This window comes from Rutidosis leptorrhynchoides, chromosome 5, assembly GCF_046630445.1.
Source record: "Rutidosis leptorrhynchoides isolate AG116_Rl617_1_P2 chromosome 5, CSIRO_AGI_Rlap_v1, whole genome shotgun sequence".
In the NCBI taxonomy this organism is placed as follows: Eukaryota; Viridiplantae; Streptophyta; class Magnoliopsida; order Asterales; family Asteraceae; genus Rutidosis; species Rutidosis leptorrhynchoides.
In genome coordinates, this window is record NC_092337.1 from 383,369,647 (window position 1) to 383,395,983 (window position 26,337).

The 26,337-nt window shown below is 33.2% G+C and overlaps 1 protein-coding gene across 1 annotated transcript; it reads left to right on the forward strand.

Moving 5' to 3' along the window:
- Nucleotides 1–9,330: 9,330 nt before the first annotated feature.
- Nucleotides 9,331–9,739, forward strand: LOC139846736 (uncharacterized). The gene has a single exon (XM_071836223.1). It carries the CDS (start codon nucleotides 9,377–9,379, stop codon nucleotides 9,581–9,583), a length of 207 nt encoding a protein of 68 aa, XP_071692324.1. The 5' UTR covers nucleotides 9,331–9,376; the 3' UTR covers nucleotides 9,584–9,739.
- Nucleotides 9,740–26,337: the final 16,598 nt, after the last annotated feature.

The following is a 26,337-nucleotide window of genomic DNA, read 5'->3' on the forward strand; positions in this document are numbered from 1 at the left end:
CACCATGCAAATTAGCTGGATAAGACTAATGAATCAGATCCCCAGAAAGGATAATCTCCTTAAAGATTAAAAATCAGCTTTTAAGACTGATATTACTCAATCCTAGAGATTGACCTTAAAGATTGAGAATTCAAACTCATGGAATTCAATGATATCTAAACTCGAGCTTGAACGAGAAAATATTTTGATCAAAATTGCAAACCGATTTGTTTTCTGAAAATCCATTTTCAATGCGTTCATTACCATTGAACGTAAAATCCTAGGAATTCACCTAGAATTCATTAGGTCACCTGAACCAAATCGGGTGTCAACCGTAAGAACGGTGGTTGCATAGCATGGTCGGAGACAGGACCTTGTGCCAGACCGAAAAATCATAGGATGATCTTTACTATCGCTCCTACCAAGGATAGTTCTAGCATCCGACACGTTAAAAGACCATAATCATCTGCATGTCACGGGACATTGCCTTAACAGTTTCTTGTTCATCGCTTTCCTTTACAACCGGACGGTAGTTTGCCGAAAGGTAATATACGGAACAAGTAAACTGGATGTGTGCTTTCCGATACCGGGATAGCAGTGGATTACACGAACCTAAATGTTTTTAGCCAAAATATTGATCCACAAATATATTTTGCAACACCAATGGTGGATCAAATCAGAAAACTTATCTAGGGTAAAAGCTAGATTAAATTTTCAAAAAGATCAAATGTTTTCATAAAGATCCAATTTCCTTAAGGATCTACATTTTCATAGTCATGTGGGACTGTAAACCACCTTTCAAATGTGCACTTTGCTTTGGAAACCGAAAGTAAATCGGCTATTTGATTGCAAGTGTCGTTGACCTAAACCCGAGGCAACTGTGGATGACACACCCACCTTTAACCATCATTACTGTCATTGTTTATACCGCTATATCAAAATCACTGATGTACAAAATGTGATGAATAAAAAAGTGATTCATGTATGTTTTTATTTCAAGTTCTGTATTGCTTGAGGACAAGCAACGCTCAAGTGTGGGGATATTTGATAGTGCTCCAAATGAACATATATTTAGTAGCAATATCGTTCCAATATGTAAAGTTTTTAAATGTAATTTCCTTATTTTTAGTTGTAATATTTAAATAAATAAGTGCGAAGACGAAAGACGCAAATCGCTCGAAAATGAAGATTTAAAGACAAAAACAAAGATTTGAAAGACCAAAACGTCCAAAAAGCTCAAATGTACAAGATACAATTCAAAAGGTTCAATTTATTGATGAGAAACGTCTAAAAATGACAAGAGTACAAGTTACAAAACGCAAAGTACAAGATATTAAATTATACGAAAGGACGTTCGAAAATCCGGAACCGGTACCCGAGCCAACTATCAACGCTCGACGCAACGGAGCTGAAAGTACAAGTCAACTATGCACAAGAATATAATATAATATTTAAATAATTCATAATAAGAATAATATTAAATATTAAAAAGTTGTTAATTGAGCATAGTTCAGGGGTCATAAGTAAAAATTTCAATTTATCATTTGCCTATAAAAGGCCATCTAAATCGATGATTTAGATATACCTTTTCAATTCTCTTTCTTTGTAACATATATATTTATATTTATAATATTAATTTTAATTTTAAGTTTAATAATAATTTTGGGGTAGTGTAACAAATGTTTAACGGGTTTTAAGTCGGAACTCTGTCCGTGTAACGCTACGCTATAAATAATCATTGTAAGTTATGTTCTTCCTTTTTAAATTAATGTCTCGTAGCTAAGTTATTATTATGCTTATTTAAAACGAAGTAATCATGATGTTGGGCTAATTACTAAAATTGGGTAATTGGGCTTTGTACCATAATTAAGGTTTGGGCAAAAGACCGACACTTGTGGAAATTGGACTATTGACTATTAATAGATGGGGGGTATTGTCTAATTGAGTGACAACTCATTGGAGTCTGTCGAACCTATCTTCAAATTAATTAACCTAATAATTAATAATGATTATGGTTGTCCTATTTAGTGACGTTCATATGGAATCTATTATAATCATTTAATTAATTATTCGGGTTGGGTAATTGATTATTCAAACTGATCAAGTGGGTAAATTAATATTCATATCTAATCAAAACAGGGGTAGATTACATACAGTGATAACTGGTGTAATTGTTGACAGAAGTGATAACTGCGTCACAGTTTAAATCCTTAATTAGTTGGAATATTTGACTTCGGGTATAAGGGTAATTTGACGAGGACACTCGCACTTTATATTTATGACCGATGGACTATTATGGATAAAAACCAGATAGGTATCAAATAAACCATGACAAAGGACAATTAACCCGAGTAACAATTAATTAAAATCAAAACGTCAAACATCATGATTACGGAAGTTTAAATAAGCATAATCCTTTTATTTCATATTTTATCGCAATTTTATTTATTGTTATTTTATTTATCGTCATTTATTTATTTTACGCACTTTAATTATTGTCATTTATCTTTACGCTTAAAAATATAAAATCGACAAATCGGTCATTAAACGGTAAAACCCCCCTTTTATAATAATATTACTACTTATATATATATATTTATATAAATATAGTTTTATAAAAATATAGTACGTAATCACTAGCTCCCTGTGGAACGAACCGGACTTACTAAAAACTACACTACTCTACGATTAGGTACACTGCCTATAGTGTTGTAGCAAGGTTTAGGTATATCCCATCCGTAAATTAATAAAACTTGTGTCATATTTTGTAGTATTTCCTAGTAAAAATAATACTATTTCGTACCCTCACGCTACATCATCACACTTTAGACTTATACCTTTCTTATCATTTTCCTTCTTGTTTCTTTACGTGATCACAAAAATAATAGAGGTAGTAGCGAGCTGTAGCCGAATAATAGAAGTATTGATCAAAAGTGGCGGTTCTTGCTTTGGTGTTCGTGGTTAGCAGTTGGGATAGAAACAGAAACAAACGAATAGCAGGAAGGCATGGGGTTCGACTGTCATGGTGTTTGTTTCACGAAGGAAAACAGGAAAAACTATGGTGTAGGGGTCGATGGTGGTGATGGTTCTTGGATTCGTTCTCGGACAGGATGATTAACATTGGTGGTGGTTGTGGTTCGTGATCCAGAAACGTAGAGAGGGAGACCGTTTTGGGTTTGAAATTTAATTGGGACAGAAAAGGAATGCAGAAATAGATTAGCAGAAGTTTTGAATGTTTTGTGTTAGTGTTCGAATATGAAACAACAAAGAGAAAAAAAATATAACGAGTACCCGTTGAGGGTGGTGATGCGTATGGTTGTAGCTACGAACCCAGGAAGAATAACAAAATGATGAAATGTGGTCATGGTGGCTCGCTTGTGGGTTTTCCATGTATAATATAGATTGGGGTGGTTCCGAATGGTGGTGATTTTTTGTTAGTAATGAAAAATAGAAGTGGGTTCTATAGGTGATATTATGGTGATCATCGATGACGGTTTATTGTAGTTGCATTAAGAAGGTGAGTGTGATGATTGAGTTATGAAATAAGAAATGGGTTGTCTAAGGAGAAGAAAGGTGATATAGGTGGTTACATAAACGTATAACTTATCTATCTCTATTACATAAGAGTCAATATATTATATAGAATAGATAGGTGATGGACAGCCATAGTATCTTTGATCAATCATTCACAATTCGTGTAACAAACTTCAACAAAGAACAAGAAAAGGAATCTAAGCACAGTAACATCCAAAACTTTGATAGCAATGTAAAACGAATTTCAATTTCCTTATCTGACTTTATGTTTACTTGATAATTAATAATTATAAATATATTAATAATAATAATATAATAATTATTATAATTAAATCATTCAAACTTGTGAATTCTTAGCCGTCGTCTACTATTCCTTTCACGGACTGGATTTCTTACTCCGTTGCCCAACAGTGAAGGGTAAAAGTCTACATAAAAATCTCACTTTTTAGGATAGTGTTTATATATATATATATATATATATATATATATATATATATATAATGGTCTTAACCCTTTGTATAACTAGTCATAAAAATTTGGTCTGCTACTTAGTTTTAGTTCCAAGTAATATGTACGGAGTGTTATAATTCACACCAACAAAGTAAAAATATCTTTAACAAATCTATAATTTACGTAATCTATTAACAGATTAAATCTTATTTTAAATCTTCATAAATTCCTATTAGATCTATATGAACACTAACGAAAGGTCAACCGAGTATTACAATTAATTAATAAATATATTCTATAAACTTTTATATCTATATATGGATTCATTTTGAATACTGAATTTTATTATATCTTATATTATTTTACAAATTTAATTCTAACAACTAAACAATATGATATTTCAAATTATATTTTCGAATCAATATATATATTTATATATTTAAATATATATATAAATCTATTTACATATAGTTGTTCGTGAATCGTCGAGAAGAGTCGAAAGGTAAATGCATCTATGAAGACAGTTTAAAAAATTTTAAGACTCCACATTACAGACTTTGCTTATCGTGTCGAATTCATATAAAGATTCAAGTTTAAATTTGGTCGGAAATTTCCGGGTCACTACAGGTAGCCCGTCCCGTGAAATCTCGCTTAAACGGGGATTAAGACAAGGTGACCCACTTAGTCCTTTTCTATTCATTATTGTCATGGAAGGTCTTCATCTTGCTTTCCATCGTGCTATGGAAATTAGTTATATTCGTGGAATTAAAGTTGGGTCAGATTCTATTCATTTATCTCATTTTATTTATGCTGATGACGTTATTATTTTTTCGGAATGGAGCGCTACAGAATTGAGACGTATTCTTGTTATTTTGGATATTTTTTATCGTGTCTCTGGTTTACGTTTAAATGTAGCTAAATCACACTTATTTGGCATTGGTGTTTCGGATGCTGAGATTGTTACTTTAGCTAATATTACAGGTGCCAGGGTCGGATCATTTCCTACCACTTACCTTGGTTTGCCTATTGGTTCGAGTATGAAAAGAATTTCTAATTGGGAGACGTTGTACGGTAAATTTAATTCTAAATTGTCTACATGGAAGTCGAGTCTTATTTCATCAGGAGGTAGACTTACTTTGATTAAATCGATCATGGGTAGTCTTGGAATATACTTGATGTCTATATTTAAATGTCCTGAATCCATGCTAAAACGTCTTGAATCAATTCGAGCCCGTTTCTTTTGGGGTGGTAGTAATACTTCGAGGAAGATGTCATGGATCAAATGGGATAAAGTGTTAGCTCCATTTGATAAAGGAGGTCTAAATGTTGGTAGCCTTAAAGCATTCAATTTAGCCTTACTTTTAAAATGGAAATGGCGATACTTGACAAATCCAAACGATATGTGGGTCTCGATTATTAAATCTATTCATGGCAACGTTTTTGAAAAAGTGTCTTTTGCCTTTTCTAGTGTGTGGGCGAATATTGTGTCATCTTGCAATAAGATTTTAGACACAAATTCTCTTCCTCTGGATACTTTTAAAATGGTTGTTGGTAATGGATCCTCGATTCGTTTTTGGCACGATTTATGGTGTGGGAATTCGACTCTTTATTCTCGGTTCAATAGACTTTATCATCTTGATTCTATTACGGATAGTTGCATTGCGGATAAGTTTGTTAATGGTCATTGGAATTTTTCATGGGTTAGAGACATCTCCCATGGTAGAAATGCTCATTACTTGTCTTCGCTTATGGAAGCCATCGGACTGCCCACATTTTCAGACCATACGGACAGTTGGGTATGTACCATTTGCGCAGACACTTCGTTCACTGTTAAGGAGGCGAGGTTGAGATTGGATCGAAATCTGCTGCCTTCCGATCAGCTAGAAACGCTATGGTACGCTTTTATCCCTCGTAAAGTTAATGTGTTTCTTTGGAGGTTTCAGTTAAATTGCTTACCTACTCGTTGGAATCTTTCCGCGAAAGGTATTGATGTGGCTTCCGTTGTGTGTCCGGTTTGTAATAATGGGGTTGAAACGATGGAGCATTTATTTTATGAGTGTGATGTGGCCCGTGTTTTGTGGAATAAGATTGCTTTATGGCTTGACTGCGGTATTCCTCATTTTTCTTCTTGGGATTCTTTTGTGGTTTGGTTGGAAGGAGTACGTTTAACAAGTTCCTCAAAAATCCGAATCATTGCGGTGTTGGCGACATATTTTTGGCCGATTTGGCGATATAGAAACGGTCTTGTTTTTAATGATTCTTTTTGTAATATTGGTAGTCTATTTGATGTAATTAGAATGTATTCGTTTCGTTGGATTAAAAATAGAGGCCACTTAATTTCAAATTGGAACTTGTGGTTGTCTATACCTTTGTAATTATCCCTTAGCGTCTTGCTAGGGATCGTTTTTTAATATTATTGATTCTTTGGCCGTAAAAAAAAAAAAAAAAAAAAAAAAATTTGTGCACTAACCGTTAAACTCCTATCACAACAGTGCCACACGCCTCATTATCAATGTTCTATGGCTGTCTACAACTTCACTTCCACCTCTAAAATTCGAATTTGTTCCGTCCATCTCCATCTCCATCTCCTATGTACAGTAGTTTATTTCAAGAAAACTCACCACACCAAATTTAACGGGGGCTATACTATTTATTAATTGATTAAATTTCACATAGAACCTTAAAGGGTGGCTAAGTAATTGAATGTTTGAAATCTTTAAAGGAGACCTAAATTCAATTTTTTCATGGTTACATTTTGAGGTCCTACCTTTAAAAAAATCAGCCAGGCATGAAAACTTTAAGTACTCCCTCCGTCCCATATTTATTGTCACTAGACAAAAAACACACAGTTTGAGGAAATTTCACTAACTTTATTTCTCCACTAATAAAATATCTTCTCTCTCCAGATCCACCAATGAAATATCTTCTTTCCTTTCCATTTATAGAAGTGGACAATTAATTTGGGACATCCCAAAATAGAATAGTGGACAATAATATAGGGACGGAGGGAGTACATAATTTTTCAGGTCCCAGTGAATTCATTTACAAACATTAGTTATCGTTAGCTTTTAGTAAACTATCAAATTCCTCTACAGATAAAGAAAAGCAAATTTATATGTATTATCGTGATACGCACAGGTGGAGACATGGTAATACATGTTGGTACTTTGCCGCCCCCAACTCTTCATATAGACCTATTATAGTATATTAAGACCACCCCTATGGTTAGTTACCCGCTCATTACCCGCTCATTACCCGTAACTAACCATAGGCACCACTTAGTTACCCGCTTTCACCATAGATTTAACGGAAGAGTTATAGGAATTGCGGGTCCCAGTGTTTTTTATTGTTGGACTTGATGCTTTATTGCTTGTACGTTGTATATTAAGAGGAGTATTGTTTTAGCCATGATAGGGAGTGTTTAGTTATGAGTTAGTTATAGGATATTGGTGTTGATGTGGCGCTGATGTGGAAGGTTAAGAGGATGAATAATTTAGTTACGATAGGGAGTGACCTAAAAATTGTATATTAACGGTCAATATTCCATAATTATAAATTCTGGTATCCCTTAAATATGAATAGTATAATATTTTTTAAATCTTTTCGAGAAATGACACCTCTATCTTTAAATTCTGGCTGCGACTCTGGTGAGACGGGTTCCTTTCTTGCATCAACAAATGTCCACAGTAAGCTACTAATTCCATGATATGGAAAAGAGCAAAAAGCCGGGCAATTTGTCGCAAATCGTAAAATGTCATTCTTTTCTAGTCGTCGTGCTTGGTCTTTGAACACTTTGTGATGAAAGTAACACTTATATAAGGAAAATGAAAATGATAGTCTGAAGGACCAGTGTTTGTGTTGAAAAAAATTCTAATCACAAATATGGATTTGATATATCATTATCGTTATAATTATAATTTACTCCGTAGAAAAGAACATACAAAACATCAAAATACTCAACAGCCAAACAAAATGTTAATCAGAATATGAACATAACACATGCTAAGTTGCCAAGCTTACAGACCCATGTGTACCCATGTGTGTGAATTGTTCGAATCAAATTGATTGTACCTTTTTCATTAAAATGGCTTAAGGTATAACAATCACTTATTTATATTTATAAATTCTAAAATTATATTAGAGCCAAACAAATGTTAGATATTATAAGAATGATAACAAGAACTTTAATCACTGTCTTTCAAATCAAATATCATGCTTAAAGATTGTAGTAATTTATTATCAGTGATTTTCATGGATTATTGATGAGTTGTTAAAATAACTCTTAGTACATGTCTATTTTTAAAGACTAACACTAAAGGTACTTTAATAATTCTCTATTGATAATTGATAATGATTACTCATTTTCAAATTTTCAACCTTATATGATTTTTACGTGTTATTATAGACGATGATGTGTTTCTTTTCTCTTTGATTAGCGAGAAAAACTCCCTTATAAACAAGCACATTAGCTTTCTTATAGAGAGTAAACCTCGAGTAATCAAACCCTCTAAGCGCGAGACCTGTTACCGGATGAATTGCTCATTATTCGACGATGACGTGTTTAAGATGATAAAATTTTCATAATTGACTTTAGTAAATCAATTGTAATTAGGTTTTTGCTAACATATACTTCTGTAGCATACTTTAACACGCGTTTAATAAACTCGTAATTTTCTTAAATAATAGAATTTGTAATTGAAAAACACATAAAAATGATAATTTTTAGATAATGTTTAATACATATTCTATATTCTGATATTTAAGAAAATTACGAGTTTATTAAATGCAACTTAACGTATGTCACGAAAATATACGTTACCAAAATCCTTTAAACAAGATGGTTTAGAGAAATCCTATCGGGCTCCGCCTTAGACTTGTACTCACCTCTGCCCTCGAGGGCGCCAATATCATTGGTGTGCCCTCACCTAGACCTCAACCATCTTCTCCGCCTTCGCCCTGGAAAATGTCATTTCTACGTATAACCAATGACAGAGCACTTGCAATTAATTTATTTCTCTTTCCTACTTTTGTGCTTAAATTATTTGTATCCATAAATAAACAACTTGTATCTTAATTTATTTAATTAATTTTGTGGATTATGTGATGGTGAGAGAGTATGCATTGATGTTAGTGTGATGGGAAGAAACTGGGGAGGAAATTGAGAGGAAAAGTTGATGATGTGGCAGTTTATCCGAAGAGGAAGGATGTCATGCATATAATCTTATAAAATTTACGAAGTACTCGTATTAAACTCGCATACAACAAACTACTCAAATTTGTCACCTTGTGCTTTATTAGTACCAACAAGAGATTATATAGCTACAACTTCACTTGGCCTAATTCACATTTCATCAAAAGTTCCCATAATTTTCCATCTTCTCCTCATTCAAATATCTTGTTCTTTAATTCAAAAATGCATGATTGGGCTGCTCCGATTATCGCTTCCGCTTTGTTTGCGCTTATAGCACCGGGGCTTGTAGTCCAAATGCCGGGAAAAGAATCACCAATTGGTTTTATGAACATGAAGACTAGCATAATCGCCATCTTTATACATACCATTCTTTATGGTTTGCTTCTTATTCTATTTCTTGTTATACTCGACATACATATGTATGCTTAATCATGTCATGACTATTTACTACTCAAATAGATACTGTAAATCGTAACTATACAAGTGTAACTTTCTTTTCTTTACAAGTCTGCAAATTAAAGTTTGTTATTTAAATTTGTTTGGAAGTTTGAACTTTATGTTATTCTGATAAAAATGCAAGTATACTTGGAATGTATGTATCTTATTGTGAAATAACATGTATTTTGCTGTTGAAATTTGTAAAGTTTAAATGACATCAAAGTTGAACTTGTTTGGGCTTGTTGATTCACCTCTGCATTCAATTATTTCAAGGAAAAAAAAAAAAAATACAATTTGTTTATATGCTGATGATTTGTTTATATTCTGATTTCGTTCAAACCCTTTAGCCCTTTTTATTCAAGAATATTGATCAAGTAAATATTTATCGGGAGGTACATGTATCCTTGATCTCAATGACAATGGGGGGTTAAAACTACACGGTTTAACACTTCGGTCCGGGTATCATAAGTAAATCAAGTTGAGATTAGTATCTCAAGAGGCTGGTTAAATGTGGTGTCCACCGTCAAATAATCGGAATCATGTGACGACCCCGGAAAAAAGCTTGTATAGTAGTCATATAGTAAAAACCCGAATATAAGGTGTCGATCGTGTAAACGATCTTAAAAAGGTAGACCGTAGGCATAAACAAAGAGAATTACGAGATGCACATGGTGATTTGATGTAGATTTATAGTCTATTTCTTTACAGGAAAATTAGAATTTTGGGTAAAGAAGCAAGAATTTTTTCATCGAGAGCGAAATTTTTTTAAAAGGGTACCAATTTTTTTTTTTGACAAAATATGAAGGCTTTTGGGTAAGATACAGAATTTTTTAGATAAAATATAGAGACTTTTAAGCAAAATATGGAAGCTTAGAGGACAAAATATGAAAACTTTTAAGTGAAAAAGAAAAAAAACTAACCGAAAGTAAAATCGAAAAATTCTAAAATTTCTCACTGAAAATTACAAATCTCAAATCTCTGCTCCATTGTCCCTTGGTATTTATGCCGGTGGGTAGAACCGTGCGTACATCATCGAATATATACCCTTTTGCTATTTATATTCTAAGTTTTAGATAAGGCACAAAGTTATTGGCTAACTTTCGGCGACACTTTGGCCTGTTCCTATAAAATTGAAGTAATTTAAATTTAAGTCGGTAGTCAACTTTACAGCAAAAATTATTTGTCTGTAAGCCCGGGAATTAGGACGCAGTTGGTTCCAGTAGGAAAACTTATGCTAAATTATCAATTATATCAAGGATGAAAACAATTTAAACGGTCACGAAAACTAAACAGTATAGCTAATTGCCATTTGTCCTATCCATTTAAAAATTATTTTTCAAGACCTTAATGAGTGGAGCCTTTCATATTAAATATTAAATCGTTTAATAATAATGTGGTTAATCAATGTTTTCTTACTCTTTGACGGGACTGCATTGAGAATTGCGTTCAAGAGTATTGATAGATTGTGGGATGCCGTTAACTAAAAATTATATTTGTGAGTCATTTTAACTACGTTCTACTAGAACGGTTCTAGTCATTTTTAGCAACAATGTTCCTGGTCCCGAACACTATCTAAAATTAGTAAAAAATCTTTTAAGAATAATTGATCGACTACGATCTCAGTTTGGTACAATCCAGGTGAGGATAATACTCACACATTTTTAGGTAACTTGATAATTGAATTCATAACTTGATCTCAGTTTGAAACCTTTAAGTTAACGATCTTGTTAAATGTTGTTAACCCAATGTTTATTATATCTAATGAGATGTTAAATTATTATATTATCATGATATTATGATATATTAATATATCTTAATATGATATATATACATTTAAATGTCGATACAACGATAATCGTTACATATATGTTTCGTTTCGAAATCATTAAGTTAATAGTCTTGTTTTTACATATGTAGTTCATTGTTAATACACTTAATGACATGTTTACTTATCATTTATCATGATTAAACATAGTGTATCAATATCTTAATATGATTCATATGTATTTAGTAAGAAGTTGTTATAACGATAATCGTTATATATATCGTTTCGAGTTTCTTAATTCAATAAACTCAATTTTATGTATATAACTCATTGTTAAAATACCTAATGAGATACTTACTTATCATAATATCATGTTAACTATATATATAATTATATATATGTCATCATATAGTTTTTACAAGTTTTAACGTTCGTGAATCACCGGTCAACTTGGGTTGTCAAATGTCTATATGAAACCTATTTCAATTAATCAAGTTTTAATAAGTTTGATTGCTTAACATGTTGGAAACACTTAATCATGTAAATAACAATTTCATTTAATATATATATATATATAAACATGGAAAAGTTCGGGTCACTACAGTACCTACCCGTTAAATAAATTTCGTCCCGAAATTTTAAGTAGTTGGAGGTGTTGACGTATCTTCTGGAAATAAATGCGGGTATTTCTTCTTCATCTGATCTTCTCGTTCCCAGGTGAACTCGGGTCCTCTACGAGCATTCCATCGAACCTTAACAATTGGTATCTTGTTTTTCTTAAGTCTTTTAACCTCACGATCCATTATTTCGACGGGTTCTTCGATGAATTGAAGTTTTTCGTTGATTTGGGTTTCATCTAACGGCATAGTGAGATCTTCTTTAGCAAAACATTTCTTCAAATTTGAGACGTGGAAAGTGTTATGTACAGTCGCGAGTTGTTGAGGTAACTCAAGTCGGTAAGCTACTGGTCCGACACGATCAATAATCTTGAATGGTCCAATATACCTTGGATTTAATTTCCCTCTTTTACCAAATCGAATAACGCCTTTCCAAGGTGCAACTTTAAGCATGACCATCTCTCCAATTTCAAATTCTATATCTTTTCTTTTAATGTCAGCGTAGCTCTTTTGTCGACTTTGGGCGGTTTTCAACCGTTGTTGAATTTGGATGATCTTCTCGGTAATTTCTTGTATTATCTCCGGACCCGTAATCTGTCTATCCCCCACTTCACTCCAACAAATCGGAGACCTGCACTTTCTACCATAAAGTGCTTCAAACGGCGCCATCTCAATGCTTGAATGGTATCTGTTGTAGGAAAATTCTGCTAACGGTAGATGTCGATCCCAACTATTTCCAAAATTAATAACACATGCTCGTAGCATGTCTTCAAGCATTTGTATCGTCCTTTCGCCCTGCCCATCAGTTTGTGGATGATAGGCAGTACTCATGTTTAGACGAGTTCCTAATGCTTGCTGTAATATCTGCCAGAATCTTGAAATAAATCTGCCATCCCTATCAGAGATAATAGAGATTGGTATTCCATGTCTGGAGACGACTTTCTTCAAATATAGTCGTGCTAACTTCTCCATCTTGTCATCTTCTCTTATTGGCAGGAAGTGTGCTGATTTGGTGAGACGATCAACTATTACCCAAATAGTATCAAAACCACTTGCAGTCCTTGGCAATTTAGTGATGAAATCCACGGTAATGTTTTCCCATTTCCATTCCGGGATTTCGGGTTGTTGAAGTAAACCTGATGGTTTCTGATGCTCAGCTTTGACCTTAGAACACGTCAAATATTCTCCTACGTATTTAGCAACATCGGCTTTCATACCCGGCCACCAAAAATGTTTCTTGAGATCCTTGTACATCTTTCCTGTTCCAGGATGTATTGAGTATCTGGTTTTATGAGCTTCTCTAAGTATCATTTCTCTCATATCTCCAATTTTTGGTACCCAAATCCTTTCAGCCCTATACCGGGTTCCGTCTTCCCGAATATTAAGATGCTTCTCCGATCCTTTGGGTATTTCATCCTTTAAATTTCTCTCTTTTAAAACTCCTTGTTGCGCCTCCTTTATTTGAGTAGTAAGGTTATTGTGAATCATTATATTCATAGATTTTACTCGAATGGGTTCTCTGTCCTTCCTGCTCAAGCCGTCGGCTACCACATTTGCCTTCCCCGGGTGGTAACGAATCTCAAAGTCGTAATCATTCAACAATTCAATCCACCTACGCTGCCTCATATTCAGTTGTTTCTGATTAAATATGTGTTGAAGACTTTTGTGGTCGGTATATATAATACTTTTGACCCCATATAAGTAGTGCCTTCAAGTCTTTAATGCAAAAACAACCGCGCCTAATTCCAAATCATGCATCGTATAATTTTATTCGTGAATCTTCAATTGTCTAGACGCATAAGCAATTACTTTCATTCGTTGCATTAATACACAACCGAGACCTTGCTTTGAGGCGTCACAATATATCACAAAATCATCATTCCCTTCAGGTAATGACAATATAGGTGCCGTAGTTAACTTTTTCTTCAATAACTGAAATGCTTTCTCTTGTTCATCCTTCCATTCAAATTTCTTCCCTTTATGCATTAATGCAGTCAAGGGTTTTGCTATTCTGGAAAAGTCTTGGATGAACCTTCTGTAGTAACCAGCTAGTCCTAAAAACTGGCATATGTGTTTCGGAGTTTTCGGGGTTTCCCACTTTTCAACGGTTTCAATCTTTGCTGGATCTACCTGAATACCCTCTTTGTTTACTATGTGACCGAGAAATTGAACTTCTTCCAACCAAAATGCACACTTTGAAAACTTAGCGTACAGTTTTTCTTTCCTTAACAACTCTAGCACTTTTCTCAAGAGTTCTTCGTGCTCTTGATCATTCTTCGAGTAAATAAGTATGTCATCGATGAAAACAATGACAAACTTGTCAAGATATGGCCCACACACTCGGTTCATGAGGTCCATGAACACAGCTGGTGTGTTAGTCAATCCAAATGGCATAACCATAAACTCGTAATGATCGTAACGCGTCCTAAAAGCAGTCTTTGGAATATCATCCTCCTTCACCCGCATTTAATGATATCCAGAACGTAAATCGATCTTCGAATAAACAGACGAGCCTTGTAGTTGATCAAATAAGTCGTCGATTCTCGGTAGTGGGTAGCAGTTCTTGATGGTAAGTTTGTTTAACTCTCGGTAGTCGATACACAACCTGAATGTACCATCTTTCTTCTTGACAAACAAAACAGGAGCTCCCCACGGTGATGTGCTTGGTCGAATGAAACCACGCTCTAAAAGTTCTTGTAATTGGCTCTGAAGTTCCTTCATTTCGCTAGATGCGAGTCTGTATGGAGCACGAGCTATTGGTGCAGCTCCCGGTACAAGGTCTATTTGAAATTCAACGGATCGGTGTGGAGGTAGTCCCGGTAATTCTTTCGGAAATACATCGGGAAATTCTTTTGCGACGGGAATATCATTGATGTTCTTTTCTTCGGAATTGACTTTCTCGACGTGTGCTAGCACAGCATAGCAACCTTTTCTTATTAGTTTTTGTGCCTTCAGGTTACTAATAAGATTTAACTTTGCGTTGCTCTTTTCTCCGTACACCATTAAGGGTTTTCCTTTTTCTTGTATAATGCGAATTGCATTTTTGTAACAAACGATCTCTGCTTTCACTTCTTTCAACCAGTCCATACCGATTATCACATCAAAACTCCCTAACTCTATTGGTATCAAGTCAATCTTAAATGTTTCGCTAACCAGTTTAATTTCTCGATTTCGACATATATTATCTGCTGAAATTAATTTACCATTTGCTAATTCGAGTAAAAATTTACTATCCAAAGGCGTCAATGGGCAAATTAATTTAGCACAAAATTCTCTACTCATATAGCTTCTATTCGCACCCGAATCAAATAAAACATAAGCAGATTTATCGTCAATAAGAAACGTACCCGTAACAAGCTCCGGGTCTTCCTGTGCTTCTGCCGCATTAATATTGAAAACTCTTCCACGGCCCTGCCCATTAGTATTCCCCTGATTCGGGCAATTTCTAATAATGTGGCCTGATTTTCCACATATATAACAAACAGCGTTGGTATTACTTGCTCCGACACTATTCGTTTCGGCATTACTTGTTCCGGCATTATTTGCTCCCTTAGTTCTGTTAAACTTTGGTCCGTAGACCTCACACTTAATCGCGCTATGACCATTTCTTTTACACATGTTGCAAAATGTCGTGCAAAATCCCTGGTGATTTTCTTCACACCTATGACATGGCTGTTTTTGGTTTTTGTTGCCGTTGTTGCTATTGAGGTTGTTGTTGGGATTGTTATTGTTGTTGAAACGGTTGTTGTAGTTGTTGTTGTTGTTGGGATGTTTGTTGTAGTTATTGTTAGGATTGCGGTTATTGTTGCGATTGTTGTTGCGGTTGTTGGGATAGTTGTTGCGATTGTGGTTGTAATTGTTATTGTTGTTGTACTGGTGACTCTTGTCACCGTTTTCCTCCCACTTTCTCTTGAGTTGTTTCGTGTTGGCTTCTTCGGCCGCCAGCTCTTTAATTCTTCCCTCAATCTGATTTATGAGTTTATGAGCCATTCGACTTGCCTTCTGTATAGAAGTGGGCTCGTGTGAATTTACGTCTTCTTGAATCCTTACTGGTAACCCTTTTACAAACGCGTCGATCTTCTCTTCTTCATCTTCGAATGCTCCCGGACACAATAGGCACAACTCTGTGAATCGTCGTTCATATGTGGTAACGTTGAACCCTTGTGTTCGTAACTCTCTAAGTTCTGCCTTGAGTTTATTGACTTCGTTTCTAGGACGGTACTGCTCGTTCATCAATTGCTTGAATGCCAACCACGGTAGTGCGTAAGCAGCATTTTGTCCTACCTGTTCAAGATAGGTGTTCCACCACGTTAACGCAGTACCTGTGAAGGTATGCGTAGCGTACTTAACTTTGTCCTCTTCAGTACACTTACTTATGGCAAATACCGATTCGACTTTCTCGGTCCACCGTTTCAATCTAATTGGTCCTTCGGTTCCATCAAATTTCAAAGGTTTGCAGGCAGTGAATTCTTTATAGTTGCATCCTACACGATTTCTTGCACCGTTAGCTGCATTGCTAGATTCAGCGTTATTGTTGGTATGTAGCGCAGCCTGTACTGCGGCTATGTTTGTAGCAAGAAAGGTACGAAATTCCTCTTCGTTCATATTCATGGTGTGTCGAGTAGTCGGTGCCATTTCCTTCAAAATAGACAACTGAATCGAGTTAATCATACAGAATATTAAGAGTAGTCAATAGTATTTCGTAGCATAATATGAACTCATTTATAAAAGCTTTTTCTTCATATTAGCGTTTTATAAGTTTAAATTCGGGTACTACCTACCCGTTAAGTTCATACTTAGTAGCTAATATACAATTCAACTACTACAATTCCATATGAAAAACTGATTATAATAATTTATCACATACAAATATTCTTCAAACTTACAACTTTGCTATATTACATATAACATGAAATATAGTACACTATGATACATGACAGTTTTGAAGATAAATCTAGTTAATACGCAAGTTGTTCAGCAAAGGAAATAAAGACACGTAATTCATAAGTCCAGAAACAAGTCATGCATTCTGGTTTTACTAAGACGACTTCCCATCCTTGGTCTTGTGGAAAATAACCGTTATGACCATTGGCTAGGCAGCATGTTGTAACGTCCTCAAAAGGACGAGGGTTTCGTAATGTCCAACAGCCCCGTAATAATCTAAAAACCTTGTTTCTCACCCCAACTACTGAATCTGTCACTTGTGGGAAGGTTTTATTTAAAAGTTGCAATTCGATATTCTTTTTCTCACTTTGGTAAGAAGCGAACATCACTAACCCGTAAGCATAACATGCTTCTTTATGTTGCATGTTAGAAGCTCTTTCTAATTCACGAAATCCTATGTTGGGATATGTTGAGTCAAAATAGGTTCTTAACCCGTAGCGTAAAATTGCATTTGGGTTCTCCGCATTTAACGCTTTAAAGAAAACACGGCGTAACTTACGGTCTCCCCAATGTGATATACCCCACCTATCAAAGGAAAGCCTTTTATAAACTAAGGCATTTCTGGAAAGTGTTTCAAATGTTTGACAAGTTAATTTCGCCATAACTAAATGTGCTGATGAATTCTGACCGACTCTAGACAAGATTTCCTCAATCATATCCTCTGGTAGGTCTTCTAAAATATTCGGTTGTCTACCCTTAACGTCCATTTTGTTTTTATACTGTAAAATAGACAAGAATTAGATTCGTAAAAGATAATTAACAAACAATACAAGCAATTTTTACATAGAACAAAAAAAATACAATCACACTACAACACATATAATACACAACATGATTACAAACCTCTAATCTGAATCACTGGTTTCTTCTTCTTCGGACTTGGTTCGTTTTCCTAATTTTCTAGGAATATATGGTGTTCCTCTAATACGAGCCGTCGTTTTATATAATGGTTTAGAAAAACCTGGTGGTTTAGAGGTTCCCGGGTCATTGTTACATTTTAGGAAATACGGATGTTGTCGATACTTATAAAGTTCATCGGGGTTCGAATCGGGTTTTTCTATTTTTATACCTTTTCCCTTATTATTTTCTTTCGCTTTATTAAATTGGGTCGAGGTAATTTCTATAACATCATCGAAATTCTCATCGGGATCCGATTCATCGGAAAATTGGTAATCTTCCCAATATTTTGCTTCCTCGGCGGAAACACCATTGACCATTATTAACTTTGGTCCGTTGGTTGAGGATTTTCTTTTATTTAATCGATTTACTATAGGTATCAATATTTCTTCCTCCGGAACCTCTTCTTCTTCTGGTTCCTCCTCTTCCGATTCCTCCTCTTCTGGTTCCTCCTCTTCCGGTTCCTCCTCTTCCGGTTCCTCTTCTTCCGGTTCCTCTTCGGGAATTTGTGAATCTTCCCCAAAATATATTCGACTCTTCATTATTATTAGGTGAATCAATGGGATTTGTACTAGAGGTAGACATCTATCACACAATATCAAACACGTTAAGAGATTAATATATCACATAATATTTACATGTTAATAATATATAGTTTCCAACAAAAAAAATGTTAAGCAATCGTTTTTTTTTTTTTTTGTTGAAGAAAAACACGGTCGAAGTCCAGACTCACTAATGCATCCTAACAAACTCGGTAAGACACACTAATGCAATTTTCTGGTTCTCTAAGACCAACGCTGGGATACCAACTGAAATACAGTTGGGGACACCACACGTCCCACCCAGTGCCTTCCCAGCTAACCGCCTGGTGACCACTGAGTGTACCTCAGATACTGATTTTAGGGCCTGCCTCTCGGCTACTGTCAACCCTCATAAGGGATCGCAAGGAGTAAGAGCCAATGCTTCGTCACAGTTAACACTGTGAGAACCTCCTTTACGACTAACCCGCCACACATGGACGGCGTTATACCAGCTCTGATGCCAACTGAAATGTCCCATTCATATTGATTATAAACGTTCCATATTAATTGATTTCGTCGCGAGGTTTTGACCTCTATATGAGACGTTTTTCAAAGACTGCATTCATTTTTAAAACAACCATAACCTTTATTTTATCGATAAAGGTTTAAAAAGCATTACGTAGATTATCAAATAATGATAATCTAAAATATACCGTTTACACACGACCATTACATAATGGTTTACAATAAGAACATATTACATCAAAATAAAGTTTCTTGAATGCAGTTTTTATATAATATCATACAAGCATGGACTCCAAATCTTGTCCTTATTTTAGTATGCAACAGCGGAAGCTCTTAATAATCACTTGAGAATAAACATGCTTAAAACGTCAACAAAAATGTTGGTGAGTTATAGGTTTAACCTATATATTATCAAATCATAATAATAGACCACAAGATTTCATATTTCAATATACATCCCATACATAGAGATAAAATTCATTCATATGGTGAACACCTGGTAGCCGACATTAACAAGATGCATATAAGAATATCCCCTATCATTCCGGAAAATTCTTCGGACATGATAAAAACGAATTCGAAGTACTAAAGCATCCGGTACTTTGGATGGGGTTCGTTAGGCCCAATAGATCTATCTTTAGGATTCGCGTCAATTAGTAGACTGGTTTACTAATTCTTAGGTTACCAAGCAAAAGGGGCATATTCGGCTTCGATCATTCAACCATAGAATGTAGTTTTGATTACTTGTGTCTATTTCATAAAACATTTATAAAACTGCATGTATTCTCATCCCAAAATATTAGATTTTAAAAGTGGGACTATAACTCACTTTCACAGATTTTTACTTCATCGGGAAGTAAGACTTGGCCACTGGTCGATTCACGAACCTATAACAAATATGTACATATATATCAAAGTATGTTCAAAATATATTTACAACACTTTTAATACATTTTGATGTTTTAAGTTTATTAAGTCAGCTGTCCTCGTTAGTAACCTACAACTAGTTGTCCACAGTTAGATGTACAGAAATAAATCGATATATATTATCTTGAATCAATCCACGACCCAGTGTATACACGTCTCAGGCTAGATCACAACTCAAAGTATATATATTTTTGGAATCAACCTCAACCCTGTATAGCTAACTCCAACATTACTGCATATAGAGTGTCTATGGTTGTTCCAAATAATATATATACATGGGTCGATATGATATGTTAAAACTTTTGCATACATGTCTATAGTATCCCAAGATTACATAATATATTATAATACATGTATAATACAATATAAGTTAGCTAGGATATGATTTGTATAGAATTGTTAATATTTCCCGTAGCTACAAAAATCAAAAAATATCCAATCTTGTTTTACCCATAACTTCTTCATTTTAAATCCGTTTTGAGTGAATCAAATTGCTATGGTTTCATATTGAACTCTATTTTATGAATCTATACATAAAAAGTATAGGTTTATAGTCAGAAATATAAGTTACAAGTCATTTTTATAAGAGGTAGTCATTTCAGTCGAAAGAACGACGTCTTGATGACCATTTTGAAAAACATACTTTCACTTTGAGTTTAACCATGATTTTTGGATATAGTTTCATGTTCATAAGAAAAATCATTTTCTCAGAAGAACAACTTTTAAATCAAAGTTTATCATAGTTTTTAATTATCAAACCCAAAACAGCCCGCGGTGTTACTACGACGGCGTATGTTCGGTTTTACGGTGTTTTTCGTGTTTCCAGGTTTTAAATCATTAAGTTAGCATATCATATAGATATAGAACATGTGTTTATTTGATTTTAAAAGTCAAGTTAGAAGGATTAACTTTTATTTGCGAACAAGTTTAGAATTAACTAAACTATGTTCTATTGATTTCAAGTTTAAACCTTCGAATAAGATAGCTTTATATGTATGAATCGAATGATATTATGAACATCATTACTACCTAAAGTTTTGTGGATAAACCTACTGGAAAAGAGACAAATGGATCTAGCTTCAAAGGATGTTGGATGGCTTGATAGTTCTTGAAGTAGAATCATGACACGAAAACAAGTTCAAGTAAGATTTCCACTCGAAATAAGATTGTTATAGTTATAGAAATTGAATCAAAGTTTGAATATGAGTATTAACTTGTATTAGAAAGATATCTTACTATAAATAAGAAAGATTTCTTGAGGTTAGATGATCACTCTACAAGATTGGAAGTAAGCTAGCAAACTTGGAAGTATTCTTGATTTTATGAAACTAGAACTTGTAGAATTTATGAAGAACACTTAGAACTTGAAGATAGAACTTGAGAGAGATCAATTAGATGAAGAAAATTGAAGAATGAAAGTGTTTGTAGGTGTTTTTGGTCGTTGGTATATGGATTAGATATAAAGGATGTGTAATTTTGTTTACATGTAAATAAGTCATGAATGATTACTCATATTTTTGTAATTTTATGAGATATTTCATGCTAGTTGCCAAATGATGGTTCCCACATGTGTTAGGTGACTCACATGGGCTGCTAAGAGCTGATCATTGGAGTGTATATACTAATAGTACATACATCTAAAAGCTGTGTATTGTACGAGTACGAATACGGGTGCATACGAGTAGAATTGTTGATGAAACTGAACGAGGATGTAATTGTAAGCATTTTTGTTAAGTAGAAGTATTTTGATAAGTGTCTTGAAGTCTTTCAAAAGTGTATGGATACATATTAAAACACTACATGTATATACATTTTAACTGAGTCGTTAAGTCATCGTTAGTCGTTACATGTAAATGTTGATTTGAAACCTTTAAGTTAACGATCTTGTTAAATGTTGTTAACCCAATGTTTATTATATCTAATGAGATGTTAAATTATTATATTATCATGATATTATGATATATTAATATATCTTAATATGATATATATACATTTAAATGTCGATACAACGATAATCGTTACATATATGTCTCGTTTCGAAATCATTAAGTTAGTAGTCTTGTTTTTACATATGTAGTTCATTGTTAATACACTTAATGACATGTTTACTTATCATTTATCATGATTAAACATAGTGTATCAATATCTTAATATGATTCATATGTATTTAGTAAGAAGTTGTTATAACGATAATCGTTATATATTTCGAGTTTCTTAATTCAATAAACTCAATTTTATGTATATAACTCATTGTTAAAATACTTAATGAGATACTTACTTATCATAATATCATGTTAACTATATATATAATCATATATATGTCATCATATAGTTTTTACAAGTTTTAACATTCGTGAATCACCGGTCAACTTGGGTGGTCAAATGTCTATATGAAACCTATTTCAATTAATCAAGTCTTAACAAGTTTGATTGCTTAACATGTTGGAAATACTTAATCATGTAAATAACAATTTCATTTAATATATATATAAACATGGAAAAGTTCGGGTTACTACAATTGTTACTGCACCAATTAGTCACGGGTGTTATATATTATCCACTAATAATATCTGTAAGAAGGAAAGATAGGAACTTTACATGAAACAGATGAAGCAAAAAACCATTACCCCTGCTCACGACCACTTTTTGATCAAAACTCAATTTCGTTTTAAACTTCAAATTCTATTAATGTAAGATTGCTAGGAATTATCTACTCAATCTATCTGTAAGTTTTCATGATTCAAATCTTCCTTTAAATTTTTAATTTTGAAGTCAAAGTAAAATTTCAAAAAAGTCAAACAATGTGTTCATGAATAAATTCGTAGTTGTTTGGATGTTTCAGGTCAAATTGATGAATCCTAAAGTTTTTACGAAGCATTTACAACAACTTTCATGTTATAACTTTTAGCTAAAACGTCCTAAAAACTTGAAATCGATTTTGAGTTCATTATGTTTTCACCACGACTGTACGGCGTTTTTCTTTTTAATTTTTTTTTAATTTTTTTGTTTTTGTTTTAATTAATTTAATCACCCCATAATTATTCTGTATCAGTCTTAATCCTAAAACTACTTAAGTAACTTGATTTTACTTGGTTTTGATTTCTGATTCAATTGAATGTCGTGAAGAAGAAAAGGATGATGAACCAAGTAATAATATTACGGGTTATATTTTTATAGAATCTGTTAAAATCAGAAAAAACACCAAGGCTCAGATGGGAAGTTGTGTCGAGTTTCGAGAGGTCGCGGGTTCGAGTCCCGGCCTGGGCAGTTTATTAACTTTTTAGCTTTTAAAGGTAGTTTTCCATTCTTATTATTATTATTATTATTATTATTATTATTATTATTATTATTATGATTACTATTGTTATTATTATGATCATTATTATTGTTATAATTATTGTTATGATTGTTATTATTAGTAATATGAGAATTATTATTAATATTGTAGTTACAAGTATTATAAGTATGACTAATGTTATTATGTATTATTATTATTATTAACATGTTTAAGATTACTATTATTATCATTAATATGAAAATAATAAATTTATTATTATTATTTTCTTTAATTAATATCATTTTATAATTATTAGTATTATTAATATCATTATTATTAATAATATCACTACTATTATTAGTAAAATTACCATACTAAATATTAATATCATTATTATGATTAGTATTATTAATAATATTATAAAAATAATACAATTTTCATAAATATTAGCATTATGATCATTTTATAAATATTAGAACTATTATAAGTAACATAAGTACACTAGAAATAATATTATCATCATTTTTATAATTACCAATATTAACTTAGAACAATTATAATTACTATTTTAATAAACAAATGAAATATATAAATAAAAAGATATTTAACGCATGTAACATAATAAAAGTTATATTTACATCACATATAAGTATGTATTAGTCGTATTAACAAATTTTATATAAATAATGATATATAATAAATTAGGTGCTCTTAATATAATATTAATCAGACAATATATATATATATATATATATATATATATATATATATATATATATATATATATATATATATATATATATATATATATATATATATATATATATATAATATAATTTAAATACATAATATATATAATTGTTCGATATAAATTATGTGTATTAATAACTATATAAGTATTAATCATTTTAAATATATATACAGATTAAAAATATATGTTATTATTATAAAAATAGTGTAACTAATAAATTTATATAGATATTGTTCGATTATATGTATTAATAAATACACAAATGATATAGGTTCGTGAATCCGAGACCTACCCTGCATTGTTCAATGTCATCATATGTATTTTTACTACAAAATACAGTACTGTGAGTTTCATTTGCTCCCTTTTAATTGCTTTTGCTATATATATATATTTTTGGGACTGAGAATACATGCGCTGCTTTTATAAATATTTTACGAAATAGACACAAGTACTTAAAATTACATTCTATGGTTGGATTATTAAATCGAATATCGCCCTTCAAGTCTGGTAACCTAAGAATTTAGGGAAATGGCCCCTGATTGACGCGAATCCTAAAGATAGATCTATGGACCTTGACAAGTCCCATTCGGGGTACGAATGCTTTAGTACTTCGAGATTATTATTATACAGACGAGAGGTTCTGTTTGGGGATATTCTATGCATTAAGTTAACGTCGGTTACCAGGTGTTCAATCCATATGAATGATATTTTTGTCTCTATGCATGGGACGCTTATTTATGAGAACTGGAAACGAAAACCTTGTGGTCTATTAAAATGATGGAAATGATTATTTATGTTAAACTAATGAACTCACCAACCTTTTGGTTGACACTTTAAAGCATGTTTATTCTCAGGTACGAAAGAAATCTTTCGCTGTGCATTTGCTCATATTAGAGATATTACATGGAGTCATTCATGACATATTTCAAAAGATGTTGCATTCGAGTCGTTGAGTTCATCAAGATTATTATTAAGTCAATTATATTTGGATATATTATGAAATGGTATGCATGTCTGTCAACTGTCGATGTAATGAAAGTTTGTCTTTTAAAAAACGAATGCAATGTTTGTAAAATGTATCATATAGAGGTCAAGTACCTCGCGATGTAATCAACTATTGCGAATCGTTTATAATCGATATGGATTTCATCCAGATTGATTAGGACGGGTCGTTAGAGTTGGTATCAGAGCGGTGGTCTTAGCGAACCAGGTCTTGCATTAGTGTGTCTAACTGATAGTAGTTAGGATGCATTAGTGAGTCTGGACTTCGACCGTGTCTGCATGTCAAAAGTTTTGCTTATCATTTCGTGTCAAAAATCATCTACTTATCTTCCTTAAGAAATTACCTGCTTATCATTCCTAGTCTAGACACATATTACTGCATTGATTGCATGAATAGTGCATAGATAAATTCATATCTTAGTGTATCTGTTATTGTTACCTTTGTCTGGCAGCTTTCGTAGATTCCTCCGTAATTTATGGGATTTTAGTATTATATATGCATATGTAAATTATGTATTGCAGGGTACTAATCTACATCCTATAATCTATTTCTTATTTTAATCCTTCATCTGATCGTACGAGATGAATCCCTCAACCAGTTCGAGTCCCTTAGATTTCGATAGCTATTCCGATAGTTATTCCGACAGCTATTCCGATATGGATTTCTGCTCGAACTCCGAAAGCGGTGTCACCAGAATGAATAAATCAATCAGCTATCCCCAATTCATCTGATGAGTTCGTAGTCGACTTAATCAATGGAGACGCGCAGAAGGCGATCCGTTCCACTAATCGAATTCACCTCTTGATGAAGAACCTGAAGCACTTACCGGCAAACCTGTTCGTAACACCATTTTCACCCTCATTTCCCGAATATCTCGCCACGATTATATTTTATCAAAAATTCTAAACTTTATTCATCTGCTCGTTCCGACCGACAATCATCCGGAATAATAGAAGAAGTTAGCGAACTTCGCACTCGAGTAATCAATTTGGAGAATATGGTGCAAAATCTACCAGCTTCAGCAACATCACCGGCACCAACAGTACCATCAATAACAGCACCAGTACCATCAACAAACCATGTCTCAATATCACCATCTGTACTTCGAGTATGATCTTCGTTCGACGTATCGTTCTACCTCATTTATCTTCGTTCGACATGGCGAATATGTAATCTCTAAAGTTTTAGAGATTATTTATTCTAGTTCCAACTGAAAATTAAATGAGTTTAATATTATGTTAACTCATTAAATCTATGATTACATCTGAAGAAAATATATATGTATATATGTTTTCATAAAGATTTTAATTAAAAATTCTTTTGGTACAGACTGTTAATGGCGAAAATATTTTAACGGGTAGGTAATACCCTAGAAATATTTAGATTTCACATTAATAAATTACACTGTACATTCTTCCAGTTTGATTCAATAGTCATTTACTATCCTACTTACATCTACAGATATACGTATCCGTTCACCGCAAAATAACCATTTCCATTCAATTTCATATTTGGATT

Bases quoted from the DNA above. Each gene is read 5' to 3' on its own strand.
- LOC139846736 (XM_071836223.1), top strand. From the start codon at position 9,377: ATGCATGATTGGGCTGCTCCGATTATCGCTTCCGCTTTGTTTGCGCTT.